The 23338-nt window shown below is 41.2% G+C and overlaps 1 protein-coding gene across 3 annotated transcripts in view; it reads right to left on the bottom strand.

The window, feature by feature from the left end:
• Positions 1-343: 343 nt before the first annotated feature.
• STX2 (syntaxin 2) overlaps positions 344-23338 on the bottom strand; it is a 45326-nt gene continuing 22331 nt past the window's right edge. For 2 of the 3 annotated variants that reach the window (XM_060119331.1, XM_060119329.1), the window contains exons 4-11: positions 14930-15004; positions 13506-13579; positions 12740-12848; positions 10484-10557; positions 10224-10361; positions 7969-8079; positions 5846-5971; positions 2635-2723 (exon numbers count right to left, since the gene is read on the bottom strand). In XM_060119331.1, coding sequence (XP_059975314.1) covers positions 5891-5971; positions 7969-8079; positions 10224-10361; positions 10484-10557; positions 12740-12848; positions 13506-13579; positions 14930-15004 — 662 coding nt within the window. In that variant the 3' untranslated portion in view covers positions 2635-2723; positions 5846-5890. Of the gene's footprint in view, positions 2724-5845; positions 5972-7968; positions 8080-10223; positions 10362-10483; positions 10558-12739; positions 12849-13505; positions 13580-14929; positions 15005-23338 lie in introns of all 3 variants that reach the window. The other variant, XM_060119330.1, reaches the window with a different exon arrangement.

Here is a 23338-nt window from a genome sequence, read left to right as displayed (position 1 = left end):
GGATTAAGGAAAGTATAGAGGATAAATAACTCAGAATATGGGGGAGGGGTTCACCCGGTTAATAAATGTTAATGAGAACCTGTCAAATTGGCATAAGCATTCAAGCCAAAACCCCTGAATTGGCAGTTGTTGTCAATAGCAAGAATTCAGGTGGGTTCCTTAATATGTCCTGCTGATATCTGAGACACGAACCACAGAAGCTTGTAATAATAACAACAATAATAAATAAAACAATCAAAAATTTATCAAAAACACCTCAAATTATTAACTCACATTATATCATGACACATAATAATGGCCAGAGGTGATTTTCATAGAAGAACAATTTATTAATGGATATGCAATAAAATATCTCCCCAAAAATCTTTCCAGAAATGAACACGAGGCAGAAAGTAAATATTTCTTTTTTGGTTCTCTGAGATTTTTTTTAATGTAAACATGAAATATTTGAAGAAATGATAAAAGGTAACAAATGAACCTGTATATGTATTTTTTTTTTTTTTTCTTTTTGCGGTATGCGGGCCTCTCACTGTTGTGGCCTCTCCCGTTGCGGAGCACAGGCTCCGGATGCGCAGGCCCAGCGGCCATGGCTCACGGGCCCAGCCGCTCCGCGGCATATGGGATCCTCCCAGACCGGGGCACAAACCCGTATCCCCTGCATCGGCAGGCGGACTCTCAACCACTGCGCCACCAGGGAGGCCCCTGTATATGTATTTTTAAAAATCTGATTTCAAATAGGTACATGAGGCTCAGACATACAAAATATGTTACCTGATGGATGACTTGAACACCTAAGTACAAATCAAAAAGCACTTCCATATCTTCAACTATAAAACACAGATTCAGTAAGTACTTCAAATCCAGAAAGAATGTCTTGAAAAAATACAGTAAGAATTATTATGAGAGGTGGGGACTAAAAAGACTTAACTTGAAGGGAAAAGTGGGACATGGGGAGCACAAAGTTCCTCCGCACAGGGACATAATCATACAGGCAAATGTTTGAATGTACAAAAGTTACATTAATACAAGCATGAGCTCTAGATATTTAAATATCCTTCAGGACAAGTCACACCTTCAACTTAAGCACAAATCAGGGAGCATGTCCCACTGACAGGCTTTTTAAAGATTTAAGAAATATATATGCTAGAGCCAGGATACTCCTATAGGAATTCTGACTACACAGTGATGACCAGCAAGTAAATAAAATGCATAAATACAGACTTAAGCCTAAGCTAAGCAGTCAGATGTATAAAGTATGAATGAGTGAAATTCATAACTGTACTGAATAAGGAACACAGTTTCTAAACGGTCCAATGTAATTCATACTTACAGTTTGCAATCAAACGTATCTATATTAGTTTTCAAGCCAATGTTAAAATACAGTCTTGTGCTTACACAATCACATACAGAAGTAACAAGAGTTAACTATATTTTGAGTATCCTTCACATATTCATTTAAAATTTTGACGAGATGCTATCTTATAGATGTCCATTCACTAGTAAGATTTCATACATTTTACAGTCTAAAAATAAAGTATATTATACTAAAAATAATGAGTAATAAAAATGTTAATTATCATAGATTCCTGTAAACTTTGGGAATTAACTTTTAAAGTTCAGCAGAAGAGGAGGTACTGAACAAGAACATTTAGGTGATCTGTACAACTGTTGAAATTTAAAAGAATTACTTAATGTCTGGGCATAATCCCCTTGAGTTTAAAATGTGGTTTTATCACCATCTTAAATTGAGACTTTATTAGTGTAAACAGGGAATCACAAACCTTATTTTGTAATGAGTAAAAGAAGAGACCATTGTCTTTACAGTGCAGTAACTAATTTATTATCTTGGGTAATGAAACAGCTAGAAATGGAGCTGAGTACAATAATCTAGCTTTTCCCGCAGGGTGTTGGGCGCATTTAAACCTTATAAATCAATTTTAACAGAAGGCACTAACTAGAAAGGCTTTTTGGGGAACCTTGCAACCAATGTCTTCTAGGCCGATGGCAAACTTTGTAAACAACTGTGCAAAAATGGCTCTAATATCATGAACCTTCCTATTTGTTTTAAAAGGCAATAGTTAATATATAAAATTGGAGTAAATTAAGATGTTAATATATTAAACAATTTATAAACATTTAAAATTATAGATATCTTACAAAACAGCTCTGTGATAATAAAAATAATTTTTGCAAACGTAAACACAAATTAAACACAGTACAAAAACGTCTCAATCAGCATGTTAGCTGGGAGAGGGAAGAAAGTCTTAGACCTCACATCTAATAGCTTCATCACATAAGACATTCCTAAATAAACCTCACATACATTTTTAACACTGAAATATAAAAAAAATTGAAAATTTCAATAATTCCTTATTTTAAGGCCATTGAAACCAGTTTCACATTGTTAATTTTTTGTGGTGTGTTATGTAGAGTCCGAGGATGTTTGGGTTAACTCATCACATCCATTCTGCTTTTCTCACCAAACAATACATTCTGTTGTGTTTTCTCCTTGAATTCACTAATAAAAAGTCAGCACTCAATGCCACGTGTCACAATGTCTAGGATTCATTCATGAAATGGGAGGCGGCGCATTTGCTGCAGATGTGGTCGGACTCCAAGGATAAACGGCTCTTGGGACACAGTTGCTATGACAATGTTGTTGCCAGGATAATTCCAAGGATCACAAGCAGAAGAACTGCGCAAACAACGATGAACATCGTTTTCTGCAAGATAAAGAAAAACAGTTATTAATTTGCAAGATATCAAAGGAAAGAAATCACTAACGTCATTTCCTAACAAAACTCTCCTGGAATTCGAGGTGGTTTAAAATACAAGCCCATCATCAAGAAAGAACCCCTACAGGGCATAGAAAAGGAAGGGGTGGGGAAGGAAAGTTCCAGAGGCAAAGCACTAAGTTATAGACACATGTATATTAAATGAATTTAATAACTTAAAATATGTATTATTAAGACAACAACGATTTACTCCTGGAGGTAAAAGGCAATGTCTACTTGACACCATGTGGGGGCTTCATGAACACGTTCTATGGATCACAAGAAAATCCCAAACAGTTATTTCTTGGATGCGTTGTACATCTTTTTAAAACTTTAAATGGATTTATTTCTCACTTGCTGAAAAAAAATCTTATTTATACATTTTTTTACACTGAGGTATGATGCAAGTAAGAAATCAACAAGCCATTAACTCGGTCTTCTGCTGCATCCAGGGCCCAGAGCAAAGCCATATAACATTTAACTTTTTGCTTTCAATTAACAAGCACCGTTGCACAGCTGAAAAGCTAAACAACCTTTGGCTTAAGAAATATAGTCTCTCCAGGAGACCCGTCTGCGGACGAACAGGAGGAATTCACGAAGATGAAAGGCACACCACACTGTCTGACTTCGAGTTCTCTTTGTAAACAGCAGAGATTCATCATTTTAAATCACAGTTAGCGAACTCATGGCACATGTTCATCTGAGAAATCCCAGCTGCTCAAACCGGTCAGCTCTGCATCGGTATTAACCTGCCAAGAGCGCCGTCGATTACTGCATGAAGATGAGCACAGCCGGGCCCCTGGGTAAACTTTCACGTCAATTATGCAGAACCCTGGGATCGCTGCCTTCTGGACATCACGCCCTCAAATTCCCTGTTACTTGTTAACATTACGTGCATTTCCTGGAAAGCGAGGACTCGGTCCCGACCATGCTCGCACCCTCCTCACGTGTCTCCCGGGGAGCCTCTCTCAGCACCTTTCTAGACACACCTTTTTCCTTCAGCCTATCACCCTCCCTTCCCACTGGCATCGCCCTTCAGCTCCAGACCCTGCTCCATGTGCCCCTGTCAACCTCACTGCACCCAACCACCTTAGACAACCAGGAGGCTCCAACCCTCGCTGCCGCGTCTCTGGGTGGCACGTATGCACGTGCTTGCTTCCACACCTGGCTTTCAGTGGTGCTCTCCTGACTTCCACGACAGCTGAGCTCCTGAACCCTCGATGCCATAGATTTAATGACCGTTCTTGCCCAATAACCTGCTCACAAGTCAAGCCAAATGCCTGGACTTCTCCTTGGTGGCCCACGCACACTCCTGGGGGTAAATCCTGGGCCACGTGTCCTCTTAGAGGTGTCATTAGATAGAAAACCGGGCACCCTGGCCTCGCTGCAGGGCTCCAGGGAGTAGGATTCCCTCCACTCAGGCCTACAGGCCCCGAGGAGGGCTGTGCCGAACTACTTGCTGAAAGAATAGTTTTTCAAAAGTATAATTAAAGACACCAACCACTGCATTTGTATTAAAAAAGAAAACCTGTTGGTGTGCTCTCTGACGTGTTTCTTATTCATGAGCACTGTGTTGTGTTCACTTGTGCTTAAAGGCCTGAAAGTACACCACCGGCGGCCAGGCCCAGGGCACAGGGCAAGCCCAGGGCTCCCGGGGAACCCTGCTGGGAGGAGCCTGCCCTCGGTCTACCGCATCACCACAGCATCCAGTCTAAAATTAAGTTTATCTGTAGTGGAAGCACATCCAACTAGCCATATTATGGCCACTAGGAAAAGCTAAGAGAATACATAGTTCATAAAAAATTATAAAAATAGTTTTTAAATACCATTATTAATGAAGGAAAATCACATACACCACTTCTTCAGCAGACGTAATAGGGAAGCATGGAAGGATACACAGACATCCTGCCTGATGAAAACAGAGAGCCTTTCTTCCTCCTGCCTTCTGGAAAAATGCATCGCTAACAAACTCAACATCCCAGAGCTTCTAACGGGAACGACCTCGAGTGCAAGGTGGTGGCTTATGTGAACGCTGGGACAGTAACTGCAAGGGCCCCTCGCCTGTGGAGGGTCCTCAGTGCACAGACGCTCACGCTGAGAAACTCCTCGTCTTCTCTTTAAGAAAGTGCCACGTGAAAGCACCAAGCCAGCAGGTGCTTTCACGAGAAAATAATGAATTCATCAAGGACTACTTGTCACAATCTAGATATAATTTTAATCACAATGATCACGCCAAACAAACGTTTTAAGATAAATAACTGGTATGTCCAAATTTAATACACCAGGCAGCATTCTAACTTAAGAGTTAATGCAAGAAGGATGATTCCAAATGCATAAAAAAAAAAAAGGAGGAAAAACACAAAATCTACTGAAATTTGGAGAGGGGTGATACTCATACAGAAAACAAAAATAAAGATACTCTAAATAAAGAACTGAATATCTTTTGTATTCCGAATCCTTAAGAATTAACAGGCATGCTCACTCAGCACAAGTTTTCTCTTTAATGCGGCCACATTTAAAACAAACTAGACGCTGACAAATGGAAACAAGTGAGATGAAGTCTTTTAATTCCACTGAGTGCCCTTCACAGCTCTCATTCCATTCCCTCTAATTCCTCAGTGAAATGACGAGTAAATAAACAGAGTTCACAAAGCAACTTTCGGCTGCTGCACTTATTGAAGAGTTAAAACTTAAGAGATAAATTAAACATTACATTTTAGTTTTTTAATTGAGAATTAACCTCACTGCTAAGGTTAGTCCACTAATGAAGGGCTTCTTTAAGAAGGGAGCATCCTCCCGGACCAAAAACCGAAGACTGGAGGGTCAGGGGCTGCCGCCCGCACCGTCACATTTAGTAACAGAGGCAAACCCAGCCGAGGCTTCGAAACCAACAGGGAGACGACCCGGGTTTAGAAATGAACGGCCGCCCAGCCTAAGCTTGCTCTCAGCACAGAAGTCAGGCAAACGCTCCACTGGCAGCCTTTTATTGCTTTCCAGTACTTTTTAGTTGGGCAAGCACCACTATTAGCTAATTGGGAGTGAATAAGCAGATTAGTTGATTAGTTACTTACTGCTGCGCCGGCAGAGAGGCATGCACGCTGACGTCAGCCACCACATCATTTGCCAACTGATAAACCAATAATTAGAGCAGTCACAGCCACCAGAACAAGCGACACAGCAACAATTATCCACTTTTTCTGTCAAAGAAAAGCAAGCCTATTATATCGTAGTTAATTCCACACCGCCATGTTAGAAGACATCATTCATTTAAAATCAAAGACTATTGGAATTTGTTTTAAAATCTAAGTTATGGGACATTGATTAATTCTGCTTGACAACTTTCAGTTCTCATAAAGAGGGGTTTTTAATTTAATGAGGTCAGACTACTTGGAGATAAACTGTTATAGAACTCGAAATATTAGGTTTCATCAATGAGAAAGCTGCATGACCACATTCTTTTGGTAAATTTCTGATGGACTGAGACATACAGCTGATTTTTTTTCATGTACACAGACCTATGTAGCCAGGTCAGTGAACTCAGAAATCAGTTATCTATGTAATAAGCCCCTACACTCTTTTCTTTCTTGTTTGTTTGTTACTGGCCGTTAAGTCCTTCACTGCCCCTGCCACACCGTATAAAACAAACCACACTCCACTAGTGCCGTCTGGTCTCTCAGGGGCTAACTCAGCTGCCCCGGGAATGGAACCAGGACACCAGGAGAGGGGAGGGATGGCCAACATCTCAACAACCACGCACCTAACAGCAGAGGGAGAAGCTGAACAAGCTGTGTGTGGTTTCAGATGCCTGGCCTTGAGTCGGAGAGATGGTGATGCTTTTGGAAACAAACATCACGTTCTGACCGGTGGCCACTCCGGGTAACGCACTGCTCCAGCCACCTGCTAGAAGAATGAGGCTTGCTCTGCCGGTTCAGGAGAAGATGTATCCCCCGACCACCTTTTATCTCTGTAAAACCAGGGAACTGCTCGCGGAAATTTTCATTGGACTGACGTGCTGTTTAGGTCATGGAGAAAGGAAGGGAACTGCCCTTTTTTAATGATTTTTTTTTTAAGTGAAAGTCCATTTTGTGCCTGGACCAGCCAAAGCACTTCACACGCGGACCTCATCACTTCACTTTACTTTAAAGCTCAATATTTCAAAAGGTGGTAACACAGAATTATGTAAGAAACCATGTCTTACGTCTCAAAGATACTTAACACTCAGATATTCCCAAGAAAAAAGCAGGGTGAGATGCTTTGCAGGCTGACGTTAAAGCCCAGACGTGCATCTTATTTGAGAACGTCCATGGGCCATTGTTATGGGTAAATCTGCACTCAGAATCTGACCATGTTTCCTGAACGTTTTGAAACTCCCTCTTGACAAGCCGTTTTTGAAACTCCCTTTTTTACCATCACATTGGAAACCTCCCCCTGACTGTCACTGAGAGAAGCATCGTAAACCCAACAGCCGTCTTCCAGCAGGTGGGAGGGTGACAGGCCCTGAAAGCACGGGTTTGGTGCTTCATGTTGCTCCTTTCCCCACTGGAGAGAAAGGGACCAAGAAGCAATGGGTGAGTTCACACAGTGAGACACACAGTTTTCCAGTCCCTGAATCAGAACTTAATTCTGTAGTTTCGCTGTTTCCTGAGAAGAGCTTTCACTCACGCACGACACACGTGAAGATTCAGATAAAGATACTAAAGCTCGTTTGCAAAGCTTCAGCGCGAGCGCTACCTAACGTCTTAGGTCCACGGCTCCAATAATTCTCTTCTTTCCTCCAAACCAAAGGATTAGCAAATAACGTAAACAAAGAATAAAGTGTTCACTGCATCAAATGTGTAACCGGTGGTTTTCAGAACTTCCAGTCCCGTGAGTTTTGTTATGTTCCTCCACAGAATGACCCAAGAAACAGAGAACTCTGGAATTGGAACCCATGCAACTGAGAAAAGCAGAGAGACCGACTTTGGCTGCAAAGGGTTTTCATTACTTAAAACCAACAGGGTTCACAGTCAACATAACTTATCTGATAAACTCCAAACGTTTTAGCAAAAAGAATCACTTCAGTTTTCAAATGAAACATTAATGTAAGCAGTTTTCATTTCCTAGAATACCTTTGAAGTAGGCGTGCATCAATGTACGCACACTCAAAACCAAATCCAGAGAAAAACGCACTTTAATTCTTAAGGACCAAACTCACCCTTCTTGCTTTGCTTTGATATTTAATAGCTTTTTTCGTTTCTTCTTTAGCATGTTCTACGTAGTCTGTGGCATTCATAACGTTTTTTTCTATGTTGTTGATCATTTCACCCTTAAAACAGAAAGTTTCAAACTTAGGAGACACTTTCAAATGACTTAGTTGTGTATCTTAAGACAGTCACAGAGCAGCAGTAAAGTTTCCACAGGAACATAATGTGCATGTAATGGACACCGAATTTTTTTTCACATTTACAAAAAGATAAGACCATTATAAATGTACAATATACAGAATAATCAAAATCCAACTTATATTATAAAAAGAACTAAAAGGGATGGGCAACAATGCTGATAACTGAAGGCATATCATGTAGACTTTGAGATATGCTTTAACATGAGAACACTCTTTAAAGATGGGCGCAGTGAACGGGAGGCGGCTAGCTTTAGGCTAAGCGAATACTTACTATTATCCACGTACATACAGTGGACAAAGAATGACATCTTTTCTAATGGGTAGAAGATTGCGGCAATTTCTTCAAAATACAGTAAACTCAGAATAGCTTACGTTGGCCACTAAGTTGACTAAGTTAATGAGCAAAAACGTAAAGTGAGGTGAATCCAGTGAAATGTTAGGTGACAAAACACATTACCTGGTCTTCTGTCCACCAGCAGACATAATCTGCAGCAGTGAGTGGTAAAGCATTGAAGAATGACGTACAATTAACTTACTCATTCACACATTTAAACTTACTAGTAAGTTTTGACTAAACATACGTGTTGAATTAGACGAGCCAATACAATGCAGCACTAACAGACTTCTAAAAGGAAACAACGGAACAAAGCTAAGAATACATCGATTTTTCTAATGGCGATTAATACATCTGACATGGAACAATCCTAGTTAGAAGTCCAAGGTACTCTAAGATCTTTAGTAATAACAAAACTAATCACTGATTGTTCTTATTGTCTAACTGGTTTCCTTCCTGAGAACAAGAAGCTGGTAGCAGCCAGACTCCCAACCCTCCCCTTCTGCACCGTGAGTGGCACGGGCCCTCCCATCAGAAGGGGTGAACTTGCCCTGTCCCCGCCCTACACTGCAAATGCACCACACCTCAGCTCTGCACACATTTTTATGACAAGGTTCCTCAAGGTAAACAGTGTTCTTCAAATGTTAGTGGCGATGTGGAGGATGAATCCGGCACCTGGATGGATTTCCCAGGGATCCTTACATAACCCAGGCAATGAGAAACAGGCCAGTCAGACTCGAACCTTCTTAGAGGACACAAGAGATCCTGAAACTAGCCTCCACGGGAGCGAGGACATGAGTGTGACGTGAATCCTAAGATGACTTGGTACGAATGCTCCCCCTTCACGGGGCGGTCAGCTGAACTCAATGGCCCACTGATCAGTGAGTGACCAGGGTGAGCCTCACGCGCTTGCAAAGTCACGGAGGACCTTATTCAGCATCACATGAGGAAGCGCAAGCACAGCCACAAACCTAACTGGAACCACTGGCTTGTGCTTTACACTGAATTTTCTGTTTTTAAAAAACTGTATTAACTGCCTCGGTTCCTCACAGGGTCTCCTCACACCCCCGTCACCCCGTGCCGGTGGTACGCGACACCGCGTAGCAAGTATAAGCTTCTAGTTACGTCACGGTGTATCCCCTTTGGGGCTTATTCTTTCATACGTTTCTCCCAATTGTTACTCTAGTACGTGGTCCTTACAGAAAACTTGAAAATACATATATTTTAGAGAAGAAGACTAAAATTCCCATAGTCCCACTGTTATTACACTGCTTGGTGTATTTCTTTCCTTCTGTGAGTGCTGTTTCATGCAGCTGAGTTCATGCCATATATACATACACATAGGAGTATAAGGGCGTGTGTTGTATACACATTCACATTTATACATACACGTGTAAGGTTTAGTGTCTCCCTCTTATGTCAACTTGAAATTCTGGCACATGACGTTTATATATTTCATTAAAAGTCCTCCATGCACAAAGTCGATGTTGCCTATGGCTGCCTAACAGGCTGTGCTACGGACACACCGTACATAACTTAAGTAAACCAGTCCCCCACTGCTGAAAGTTGAAGCTGTTTACAGCATTTCAGTCTCACATGGCAATAACACTACAACTTTTGAATTACGAGACTGCGTCCAGAATAACGGCTTTCTCAGGTATACTGGAATCAAATACAAGCTTTTACAGAAAACAGCTCTCTATCTCGAAGAAGCAAAGATGCGTGTGGTTACCTGAGTCTCAACGAACATGGCCATGTCCACGAACATCTCATGCAGTTCTCGGATGCTGGTCTCCAGCTTCATAATGTCTTTATGGCGTGACTCAATTTCATTGAGAGCCTGTCTAGTAATCTGTGAATCTGATATAATCTTTGCAAAACAAAAACAGAAGAGAAATACTAATGAACTTACAATTGCTCTGGAAGTTAAAGAAAAAAAAACATCTGTATGTATACAAACACACAAGGCCACAAAGCCGCCTGCGTACTCACATCTGACGTGAAAATGGAGGGATTCCCACTTTCCAGCATCTCTTCTAGTTCATCATCAGTGGTAGTTTTTCCAGCTAAAATATTAACAATTAAAAACTCCATTCAGAATGCAGCAATATTTTAAAATGACTTTTGCACTCATAAGTTAGCAACTAAAATCTGAGTTGTTAATACTTTCAACCAACGTTTTTCTAACCTCTCCAATGTATTTTCTTAGGCAAATATTAACGATGAGAGAAATTAACATAAGCCTAAGAAGTAGAAAGAACTGGAAAACACTCATGAAAAATCTTATAATTGGAATGACTAATAAAATCCAATTTTAGTCTGAATAAGGAACAACTATAAAAACGAAACTGATAATACATCTGGCGTATCAGTTTTCCTAAAAGTTTAACTCTGGCTTATAGGAAAAGGGGGTAAACTAGATCCAGCATATGTTAAATGCACATAATAAAGACTGCAAAATTAGCATCAGAGGCTCTAATACTTTCTGTAGTTTGGGCGTTAATACTTTTTCCTTGAGTTAAATGTAGTAATGCTGTGTGTGAACAGGTTCACACAATTTTGGAAAAACCCAATTGAAACATCATAATAATTAAAATATCATTTAATGTGAATATTCACAGCAGCATTATTCATAATCACCAAAAAGTGCGAACAACCCAAATGTCCATCACCTCATGGGTGGATAAACAATGTTAATGTGGTCCACCCACACAATGGAACGTGATGCAGCTGTAAAAAAGGGATAAAAGGGCTTCCCTGGTGGCGCAGTGGTTGAGAGTCCGCCTGCCGATGCAGGGGACACAGGTTCGTGCCCCAGTCCAGGAAGATCCCACATGCCGCGGAGCGGCTGGGCCAGTGAGCCATGGCTGCTGAGCCTGCGTGTCCGGAGCCTGTGCTCCGCAACGGGAGAGGCCACAACAGTGAGAAGCCCGCGTACCGCAAAAAAAAAAAAAAAAAAGGGATAAAACACTGGTCTTTGCTGGAGTATGGTTGAACCTTGAAAAAACTGTGCTAAGTGAAAGAGACCAGTCACAAGAGACCATATGTTGTACGATTCCATTCATATGGATGCCCAAAATGGGCAAAATTACAGAGACAGGAGAATAAACTGGCAGTAGCCTAGGGCTCAGGGGAGAAATGGGAAGTGCCCAACAAGGGTATCAAGTTTCCTTTTGGAGTGATTAAAATGGTCTAAAATTGATTGTGCTAATACACTAAAAACCACTGGACTGTACACTTTGAGTATCATTCACATGGTACGTCAACTATATCTCAATAAAGATGTAAAAATGTCATTATTTATTTATTTATTTGGGGGGCTGCGTTGGGTCTTCGTTGCTGCGCATGGGCTTTCTCTAGTTGCAGCGAGCGGGGGCCACTCTTTATTGAGGTGCGTGGGCTTCTCATCACGGTGAGAAGGCATGCGAGCTCAGGAGTTGTGGCACGCAGGCTCAGTAGTTGTGGCTCGCGGGCTTTAGAGCGCAGGCTCAGCAGTTGTGGAACACGGGCTTAGCTGCTCCGCGGAATGTGGGATCTTCCCGGACCAGGGCTCGAACCCGTGTCCCCTGCATTGGCAGGCAGATTCTTAACCACTGCGCCACCAGGGAGGTCCTAAAATGTCATTTAATGCGGTTCACGTTTACGGCTGCTCCCCCCTCCCCAAGCCCGTGGGAGATGCAGAGCAGCCCCAGTGCAAGATGCACCCACAGGGGGCTTGTGTCACAGCTGAGGAACCCTGATCTTCCATAGTGGGGAGTAAGCAAAGCTGCCTAACCTTTATTCAGCAAGCAAACTGCCTTCTGCCCAGAGGGAACCATGAGCTGCATCTTCTAAGGCTGCCTGTTACACAGACAGACACCCGTGAGAGAAAGCCTGGAGCAAAAAAGGCAGCAAGTGTCTGGTCACCAGACATGCAGAACCGCGAGACCCACAGGGAACTGTCCCCCGAGACGGGGCAGGAAGGGTTGGGGGACACAAAAATACGTGAAGAAATGACAGTTGAGAGTCTTCCAGGTCTCATTAATGCTCTACAAGTAATCTAAAGTCCACTCACCTAGAACTTTCTGAAGGATTTAAATAAATAATAGGTTGGTTGGTTCAATGAATAAGAAGCTATGAAAGCACTTTAGGCTTACAATATTGACCAAAACAGAGATGGAATTACTTTTTTGAAGTTACATACTTTCATGTCAGACCCTAAGGAAGAAAAATATGTTTTTAACAAACATAGCATGTTCACTGACTCACTTATTTCTAGCTGACGCTGTATCCGGCCTTTGCTTCGCTCCCGAAATAGAGTCTGTGCTTCATTGTACTCTGTCATGACTTCCACAAACTTTCGAGATAGCACTGAATGCTTTTAACATAAAAAAAAATAGATCAAGACACATTGGTCATTTCTTCTGTTAAAAGTGATCTATAAAACATTACATTCTAGAGATTCAAACTAATATGCACTTACTCCTTCAAATGGAAAATAAGATTAATAGCAACTTACTGTATAACAGAATCTATGCTAAGAACTTTACATGCACTATCTTATTTGATTTTCACAGTAACCTTACTATATTATTACTATCACTCATTCTATAGAAGTGAAACCATCATTTCAAGAAGTCAATTAGCCCATAGTTACAGGCTGACTGGGTCAGGTTGGCACCCAGGCAAACTGTCCCCAGAGCCTGAACACATAATCCCCATTTGTCAAGTAGAGTTAAGCGGACTAAATTCCACTTTGCTGCACCATAAACCTACAAAAGGTGAGGATTTTACCATGAACACTAAAATGATTGGGATAATTCTTTGCTCTTCAGAACAGAATTCTGCTGTTGGGCTGAATACACTTTTTTTCTTCATAATCTAGAGAGGGAGTCTATAAATACGATGCCTTTTTTATGCAGAAATGCTGAAAGAATTAATGTGATGGTAAAGATGAAATTATTTTGAATTTGAAAGAAGTAAAAAGACTTATTCTTCAGCATTGCTTCAATCTAGACAAGGCCAATAATCAAACCTGGGTTCTTCGTATCCGAAGATCCACTGACGTTCGGTTCCCACTCTCATCCTGATCAAAACTTTGTTCAATAGCTAGAAACAAACAAGAAAGAGTTATCTTTTAAACTAGAAAATGAAAGGTTTTCAAGCCTAACCTCAAATGTATTTTCTTATCTTTTCAGCTCCTGGTAAATTTATGAGTTTTGGTAATTGTCAGTTGCTGATGATATCACAAAATAAAACCAGATGTTACAGCTTCACATTTCAAAGCAGGCAACATGAATCTGATCAAGTTTGGAGAATTTAACTGTCAATCCACAGGAAATACAGAGCACAGCAGAACCTGTTAAGTGACATTAAAGGGGTGAAATCAGCAAAACTCCGCAACATGGCAACTTCTGATGGACTACTGTCCTGGTTTCTCCAAACAAAAGAAAAAAGTGTTGGGGGGAAAAAGATGGAAGGAGAATCTGATGTGAAAAAACCTGAAGTAACATATCAACCAATCACAGGATACAGTCCAAATAAGGAACCCAATTCAAACAAACTATTAAAAAAATTTTTTTAATAAAAAAATAAGAAGATCATTGGGGAAGTGTGAATTCTGACTCGATATTTTATAATAAATAATAGTAATTAATGTGACTTAGATATAATAGTAGTATTATAGTTGTATTTGGGGGAGAAAAATCCTTCTCTTAGAAATACACACAGAAAACTATATGCTGATGAAGACCCAGATGTCTGGGATTGGTTGTGAAACCAGCTGGGCTGGGTGAGGGCCGCTGGGACCTGCAGAGTTCAAGGGCGTGGACATGGGGCTTGTGGTGGTGACCCCCTCCCCCGACATACGTTTGAAATTCTCCTTAATAAAGGTTCCTTTTGATCTTCAGAAATATTTTTGATTTGAATGTCATTTTGTAAAAATTAAATACAGTCTGTCTTTCTACCACACGGAGAAAACCTACGTCTGTTTTGGTCCCACAGGGAAGCTGTGAACCTCCACCCGGCGCCGTCAGCCGAGATGAACTGTACGAAAGGTTCAAAGGAGCTCACCGAGTACAAGGGTATTCAAGAAGAACTCGGCAACTCATGTCAAAGGCTAGTCGCCTTCTCAAATATCTGCAGTTTAGCCCCAAATGTCATAAAATATAACAGATTAACAATTTATAAGCGAGTGCTTACTCCTGTTGGGCACGAATTAGTGCTTCACTCTGAAATTTAAGGGTTAACAGCCCTTAGGTTTAGCTCCTCGTTTAAGAATTCTAAAATAATGAGGAACTTAAACAAGACTTACTATTCCAAGTACATACAACTTATTTTAAAGCAGTCACAATCTTAACTTTTGAAAATGTAAAAGAATAAAAAGTTATAAAGAAGAAAATAATAATTACCCACATTCCCACTGTCAATGATTACATGTAATCAAAACTTTACACTCACATTTTAACTTGGTCTGAATTTTATTAGCAGTTTTCTTGATTTCTTTGTTCAGATCTTCAAGTTCTTCTTTTATTTCTACAAAATTAAAAAAAAAAGACGTGAGTTATAATATCCAACATCAATGTTCAACAAACTTAAACAGAACAATATTCTTGGTAAATAGTCAAGTTTGTTTGTTTCTTGAGCAACTACTGATCACCCCAGTGGTTCTCGAAGTGTGGGTCCTGGACCAGCAGCTTCCATTATCAGGTGGGCGTTTAGTAGAAAGGCAAACTCTTGGACTCCACCCCTGACCTACTCACAGGAAACTTCACTAGATGGGCCAGGACTGTGACTTAACAAGCCCTCCAGGTGGCCCTGGTGCACACCTAAGTTTGAGGATACCTGGTTTATACCAATTAATTGATGAAATAGTTCCCTGAACCCAGTGCTGACACGTAGACCTGAAAAAGGAAAGCAGAAATTTAACCATACTCTGGGAGGAAAAAAGCCTCCACGTGTTTGACTTCTTTCCTGCTGTCCTCTCCCTCATCAAAGCGGGCTCCTGGCGGGAGCACGGGTTCCTGCACCGAGGAAGGCTGAACTCACACCCCCAGAGGCCCCGCCACCGCGTGCGGGGAAGGAGGGTCAGGGAAGGGGTCCAAGGGTAAGTGCGTGTGGAGCAGGTCTGTGCGGGGTCCACCCAGCTGAGGATACGATGCACCAGAGTTGGGAGATAGCCAGGGACGCTGACCAGCCACAGATACACGACTGAGGACCGAGAGTGCAGGGGGACATTCCAAGGGCTCACCTCTCTGGATAAGAAAGCCCCAGGGTTGGGGTCACTCAGGACGGAATTACTGGACCTTCCTGCTAACACAGGTGCACAGGGGCTCAAGCATTAATCAGAGAAATACAAGAGGCGTTACCGCACTTAACCCTTCAAGCTACAGAAGCTGGCCATGAGGTTATATTTGATAAAGGCAGGATTTCAAATCACTGAAAGGAAGGGCAATATTGGGAACTTCCTCTTCCAGTGGACGAGGTCATTCCTATCAGTCCTCCTGCTGAGAACAATCAGGAGAGCTGGACGTCATAAACCTATAAGGGCAGGAAAGAAGATTCAAAAGAAGGAAACCCAGAGAAATGAGCCCAGCGATGGAGCTGTTTGAAGCCAGAGGCAGCAGAGGCCTTGAGAAGCCAAGAAAAAGCTGAGCTGACGCTAAAGACCACATCCTAGAGAAAGGGGAGCCAGGTCCAGAATGCTGGTGCCCACGGCCAACCAGCAGAAACGTTTAAAAATCATCTCTTAAAGAAGAAAATACTATCGAGAGCAACACCCAGCTCTACCCACCACCAGTCAGTCCCTCCCACCAGGAAACTTGCACAAGCCTCTTAGATAGCCTCATCCACCAGAGGGCAGACAGCAGAAACAAGAAGAACTACAATCCTGCAGCCTGTGGAACAAAAACCACATTCACAGAAAGACAGACAAGATGAAGAGGCAGAGAGGTACGATATGTACCAGACGAAGGAACAAGATAAAACCCCAGAAAAACAACGAAATGAAGTAGAGATAGGCAACCTTCCAGAGAAAGAATTCAGAATAATGATAGTGAAGATGATCCAGGACCTCAGAAAAACAATGGAGGCAAAGATCAAGAAGATGCAAGAAAAGTTTAACAAAGACCTAGAAGAATTTAAGAACAAATGGACAGGTGAACAATACAATAACTGAAATGAAAACTACACTAGAAGGAATCAATAGCAGAATAACTGAGGCAGAAGAACGGATAAGTAACCTGGAAGACAGAAAGGTGGAATTCACTGCCGCGGAACAGAATAAAGAAAAAAGAATGAAAAGAAATGATGACAGCCTAAGAGATCTCTGGGACAACATTAGACACAACAACATTCACATTATAGGGTCCCAGAAGGACAAGAGAGAGAGAAAGGACCGGAGAAAATATCTGAAGAGATTATAGTCAAAAACTTCCCTAACATGGTAAAGGAAATAGCCACCCAAGTCCAGGAAGCGCAGAGAGTCCCAGGCAGGAAAAACCCAATGAAAAAGACGCCGAGACACATAGTAATCAAATTGACAAAAATCAAAGACAAAGAAAAATTACTGAAAGCAACAAGGGGAAAATGACAAATAACATACAAGGGAACCCCCATAAAGTGAACAGCTGATTTCTCAGAAGAAACTCTACAAGCCAGAAGGGAGTGGCATGATATATCTAAAGTGATGAAAGGGAAGAACGTACAACCAAGATTACTCAACCCGGAAAGGATCTCATTCAGATTAGACGAAGAAATCAAAACCTTTACAGACAGACAAAAGCTAAGAGAATTCAGCACCATCAAACCAGCTCTACAACAAATGCTAAAGTAACTTCTCTAAGTGGGAAACACAAGAGAAGAAAAGGACCTACAAAAACAAACCCATAGGGCCTCCCTGGTGGCGCAGTGGTTAAGAGTCCGCCTGCCGATGCAGGGGATACGGGTTCGTGCCCCGGTCTGGGAGGATCCCATATGCCGCGGAGCGGCTGGGCCCGTGAGCCATGGCCGCTGGGCCTGCGCATCCGGAGCCTGTGCTCCGCAACGGGAGAGGCCACAACAGTGAGAGGCCCGCATACCGCAAAAAGAAAAAAAAAAAAACAAACAAACAAACCCATAACAATTAAGAAAACTGTAATAGGAACATACATATCGATAATTACCTTAAACATGAATGGATTAAATGCTCCAACCAAAAGACACAGGCTTGCTGAATGGATACAAAAACAAGACCCATATGTAGGCTGTCTACAAGAGACCCACTTCAGACCTAGGGATACATACAGACTGAAAGTGAGGGGGTGGAAAAAGATATTCCATGCAAATGGAAATTGAAAGAAAGCTGGAGTAGCAACGCTCATATCAGATAAAGTGGACTTTAAAATAAAGAATGTTACAAGAGACAAGGAAGGACACTACATAATGATCAAGGGATCAATCCAAGGAGAAGATATAAGAATTATAAATATATATGCACCCAACATAGGAGCACCTCAACACATAAGGCAATTGCTAACAGATATAAAAGAGGAAATCGACAGTAACACAATAATAGTGGGGGACTTTAGCACCTCAGTTACACCAATGGACAGATCATCCAGACAGAAAATTAATGGGGAAACACAAGCTTTAGATGACACAACAGACCAGATAGATTTAATTGATGTTTATGGGACATTCCATCCCAAAACAGCAGATTACACTTTCTTCTCAAGTGCACACAGAAGATTCTTCAGGATAGATCACATCTTGGGTCACAAATCAAGCCTCAGTAAAGTTAAGAAAATTGAAATCACATCAAGCATCTTTTCTGACCACAATGCTATGAGATTAGAAATCAATTACAGGGATAAAAAGTAAGAAACACAAACACATGGAGGCTAAACAATACGTTACTGAATAACCAAGGGATCACTGAAGAAATCAAGGAGGAAATCAAAAAATACCTTGAGACAAATGACAACAAAAACACGACGATCCACAACCTACGGGATGTGGCAAAAGCAGTTCTAAGAGGGAAGTTTATAGCAATACAAGCCTACCTCAGGAAACAAGAAAAATCTCAGATAAACAATCTAACCTTACACCTAAAGGAACTAGAGAAAGAAGAACAAACAAAAAAAACCCAAAATTAGCAGAAGGAAAGAAATCATAAAGGTCAGAGCAGAAATAAATGAAATAGAAACCAAGAAAACAATAGCAAAGATCAATAAAACTAAAAGCTGGCTCTTTGAGAAGATAAACAGAATTGATAGACCATTAGCCAGACTCATCAAGAAAAAGAGGGAGAGGACTCAAATCAACAAAATTAGAAATGAAAAAAGAGAAGTTAAAACAGACACCGCAGAAATACAAAGCATACTAAGAGACTACTACAAGCAACTCTATGTCAATAAAATGGACAACCTGGTGGACAAATTCTTAGAAAGCTATAACCTTCCAAGACTGAACCAGGAAGAAATAGAAAATATGAACAGACCAATCACAAGTAATGAAATTGAAACTGTGATTAAAAATCTTCCAACAAACAAAAGTTCAGGACCAGATGGCTTCACGGGTGAATTTTATCAAACATTTAGAGAAGAGCTAACACCCATCCGTTTCAAACTCCTCTAAAGAATTGCAGAGGAAGGAACACTCCCAAACTCATTCTATGAGGCCACCATCACCCTGATACCAAAACCAGATAAAGATACTACAAAAAAGGAAAATTACAGACCAATATCACTGATGAATATAGACACAAAAATCCTCAACAAAATACTAGCAAACAGAATACAACAACACCTTAAAAGGATCATACACCATGATCAAGTGGGTTTTATCCCAGGGACGCAAGGATTCTTCAATATATGCAAATCAATCAATGTGATACTCCATATTAACAAATTGAAGAATAAAAACCATATGATCATCTCAATAGATGCAGAAAAAGCTTTCGACAAAATTCAACACCCATTTATAATAAAAACTCTCTAGAAAGTAGGCACAGAGGGAACCTACCTCAACATAATAAAGGCCATATACAACAAAACCACAGCAAACATCATTCTCAATGGTGAAAAACTGAAAGCATTTCCTCTAAGATCTGGAAAAAGACAAGGATGTCCACTCTCACCACTATTATTCAACATAGTTTTGGAAGTCCTAGCCATGGCACTCAGAGAAGAAAAAGAAAGAAAATAATACAAATTGGCAAAGAAGAAGTAAAACTGTCACTGCTTGCAGATGACATGATACTATACATAGAGAAACCTAAAGATGCCACCAGAATACTACTAGAGCTAAGCAATGAATTTGGTAAAGTAGCAGGATACAAAATTAATGCACAGAACTCTCCTGCATTCCTATACGCTAATGATGAAAAATCTGGAAGAGAAATTAAGGAAACACTCCCATTTACCATTGCAACAAAAAGAATAAAATACCTAGGAATAAACCTACCTAGGGAGACAAAAGACCTGTATGAAGAAAACTATAAGACAAGCCACTGATGAAAGAAATTAAAGATGATACAAACAGATGGAGAGATATACCATGTTTTTGGATTGGAAGAATCAATATTGTGAAAATGACTATACTACCCAAAGCAATCTACAGATTCAATGCAATCCCTATCAAATTACCAGTGGCATTTTTTACAGAACTAGAACAAGAAATCTTAAAATTTGTACGGAGACACAAAAGACCCCAACAGCCAAAGCAGTACTGAAGGAAAAAAACGGAGCTGGAGGAATCAGACTCCCTGACTTCAGACTACACTACAAAGCTACAGTAATCAAGACAATATGGCACTGGCACAGAAACAGAAATATAGATCAATGGAACAGGATAGAAAGCCCAGAGATAAACCCACACACCTATGGTCAACTAATCTATGAAAAAGGAGGCAAGAATATATAATGGCGAAAAGACAGTCTCTTCAATAAGTGGCGCTGGGAACACTGGACAGCTACATGTAAAAGAATGAAATTAGAACACTCCCAAAACCATACACAAAAATAAACTCAAAATGGATTAGAGACCTAAATGTAAGACTGGACACTATAAAACTCTTAGAGGAAAACACAGGAAGAACACTCTTTGACATAAATCACAGCAAGATCTTTTTTGATCCACCTCCTAGAGTAATGGAAATAAAAACAAAAATAAACAAATGGGACCTAATGAAACGTAAAAGCTTTTGCAAAGCAAAGCAAAGGAAACTACAAACAAGACAAAAAGACAACCCTCAGAATGGGAGAAAATATTTGCAAACGAATCAACAGACAAAGGATTAATCTCCAAAATATATAAACAGCTCATGCAGCTCTATATTAAAAAAACAAACATCTCAATCCACAAATGGGCAGAAGACCTAAATAGACATTTCTCCAAAGAAGACATGCAGATGGCCAAGAAGCACATGAAAAGCTGCTCAACATCACTAATTATTAGAGAAATGCAAATCAAAACTACAATGAGGTGTCACCTCACACCAGTTAGAATGGGAATCTTCAGAAAATCTACAAACAACAAATGCTGGAGAGGGTGTGGAGAAAAGGGAATCCTCTTGCACTGTTGGTGGGAATGTAAATTGACACAGCCACTATGGAGAACAGTATGGAGGTTCCTTTAAAAACTAAAAACAGAATAACCATATGACCCAGCAATCCCACTACTGGGCATATACCTAGAGAAAACTATAATTCAAAAAGACACATGCACCCCAATGTTCACTGCAGCACTATTTACAATACCCAGGTCATGGAAGCAACCTAAATGCCCATCAACAGAAGAATGGATAAAGAAGATGTGGTATATATATACAATGGAATATCAGCCATAAAAATGAACGAAATTGGGTCATTTGTACAGATGTGGATGGATCTAGGGACTGTCATACAGAGTGAAGTCAGTCAGAAAGAGAAAAACAAATATCGTATATTAACGTATACATGTGGAACCTAGAAAAATGGTACAGATGAACCGGTTTGCAGGGCAGAAATAGAGACAAAGATGCAGAGAACAAACGTATGGACACCAAGGTGGGGGCGGGGGTAGTGGGATGAATTGGGCGATTGGGATTGACATGTATACACTGATGTGTATAAAACGGATGACTAATAAGAACCTGCTGTATAAAAACATAAATAAACTTCAAAAATTCAAAAAAAAGAAAATACTATCCTAGGACTCATACTATGGCCACAAGCCTTTATATACCAAGCCCAGTTCTCAATCAGAAATAACCAGGAGGGCTTCCCTGGTGGTGCAGTGGTTAAGACTCTGCACTCCCAATGCAGGGTGCCCAGGTTCGAGCCCTGGTCAGGGAACTAGATCCCACATGCCGCAATTAAAACATCCCACACAGAGCAACAGAGATCCTGGGTGCTGCAACAAAGACCCGGCGCAGGCAAATAAATAAATAAATAAACAAATAAATAAATAAAAATAAAGGCATTTGTGTCTAGGCTGTATCTGCCTGTGTGTCTGGGTCGGACCCTGGAAAGAGGGGAAAACAGCTATAAAGGATATCAACGTGATGATTTTTGACTGAGAATATGGACTGTGGATTAGACAGCGTTTTTTTATCAACATCAAATGTTCTGAATTAGATAATTACAAGACAACCTCCTCCTTAGGAGATAAACACTGGTGTACTTAGGGGTGGATGGTCACAAGGCCTGCAACTCACTCTAAAATGAGTCAGCAAAAATAACATGTGTGTGTACGTATGCGTGTGTATATATCATGTGCAATGTGCGTGTACACGCACACATACGCATACACATACACACACATACACAAAAAGAAAGAAGTCAAACATGGCAAAATGTTAACAGTTGGTGAATCTCGGTGAAGGGAATGTGAGTTTTCACTGTACCATAATTGCAACTTTCCCATAAATTAGAAAACTTTCAAACTAAAAATGTGAAAAGAACATTTAATGGGACGAGTCCCTTGATGTAGCACGATGCTCCCAGGAATCCCAGGAATGCTGGCTCGAGAGGTGAGCTGACAAGTACTCAAGGACACACAGGTAGGAGAGGATGCCTGGGGCAGAGTTGTCTGTAACTGTGAAACCTGGCCGCTGGGTGGGCCTGCGGCTCCGCCCGGTGCTTCTCAGGCAGCGGTTCAGGACAGCAGCGGGGACGGCAGAGTCCGCTGAGTCTCAGGGCGCTCGAGACTCTGCACTAACTGCCCACCCTCTCCAACCCCCAACATCCTTGGCTCTCGGACACACCCGAGGGGAGCACCGGCCTCGCGAGACCAGCACAAGGCATGAATGGGCCTCCACCTGTCCAGTGTTCAGCCTGGTCCCTGCTGCTCTGCACAGCAGCAAGTCTAAGTTAAGAATCATATATGACACTACAACAATGCAAGGTCCATGTAATACCCGTCACACACTGGGAGCAAGCTACCTGTAAACAGTAAAAGGCACGCTGCCATCCGGCCCCAGGCCATTCTGCTCCCACAGAAATGGCCCACGAAGACCACGAGGCAGCCATTAAGAAAAGGGTCCTGGAACGCTCTGTTCATCAGCAAAAGAGGCACGCTGTAAGACAACAGGCCCTGGGTGCTCCAAACTCTACACTTTTTTAAAGATTTTTTTTCTTTTGATGTGGATCATTTTTAAAGTCTTTACTGAATTTGTTACAATTTTGCTTTTTTTAATGTGTTTTGGGTTTTCGGCTGCAAGGCATGTGGGATCCTAGCTCCCTGACCAGGGATCGAACCCGTACTCACACGACATTGGAAGGCGAAGTTCTAACCACTTTACGCCAGGAAAGTCCCGTACACTTCTTTAAAAGTGTATGTTTTATACATATTTTTTGCTAGAAAAATATTTACTGAAACGTTAACGGTGTTTATCACCACAGGACAGGT

Source organism: Mesoplodon densirostris, chromosome 15 (assembly GCF_025265405.1).
Source record: "Mesoplodon densirostris isolate mMesDen1 chromosome 15, mMesDen1 primary haplotype, whole genome shotgun sequence".
NCBI lineage: Eukaryota > Metazoa > Chordata > Mammalia > Artiodactyla > Ziphiidae > Mesoplodon > Mesoplodon densirostris.
Note: the sequence above shows the minus strand (reverse complement) of the source record. Positions and strands in the feature narration are given on the sequence as shown.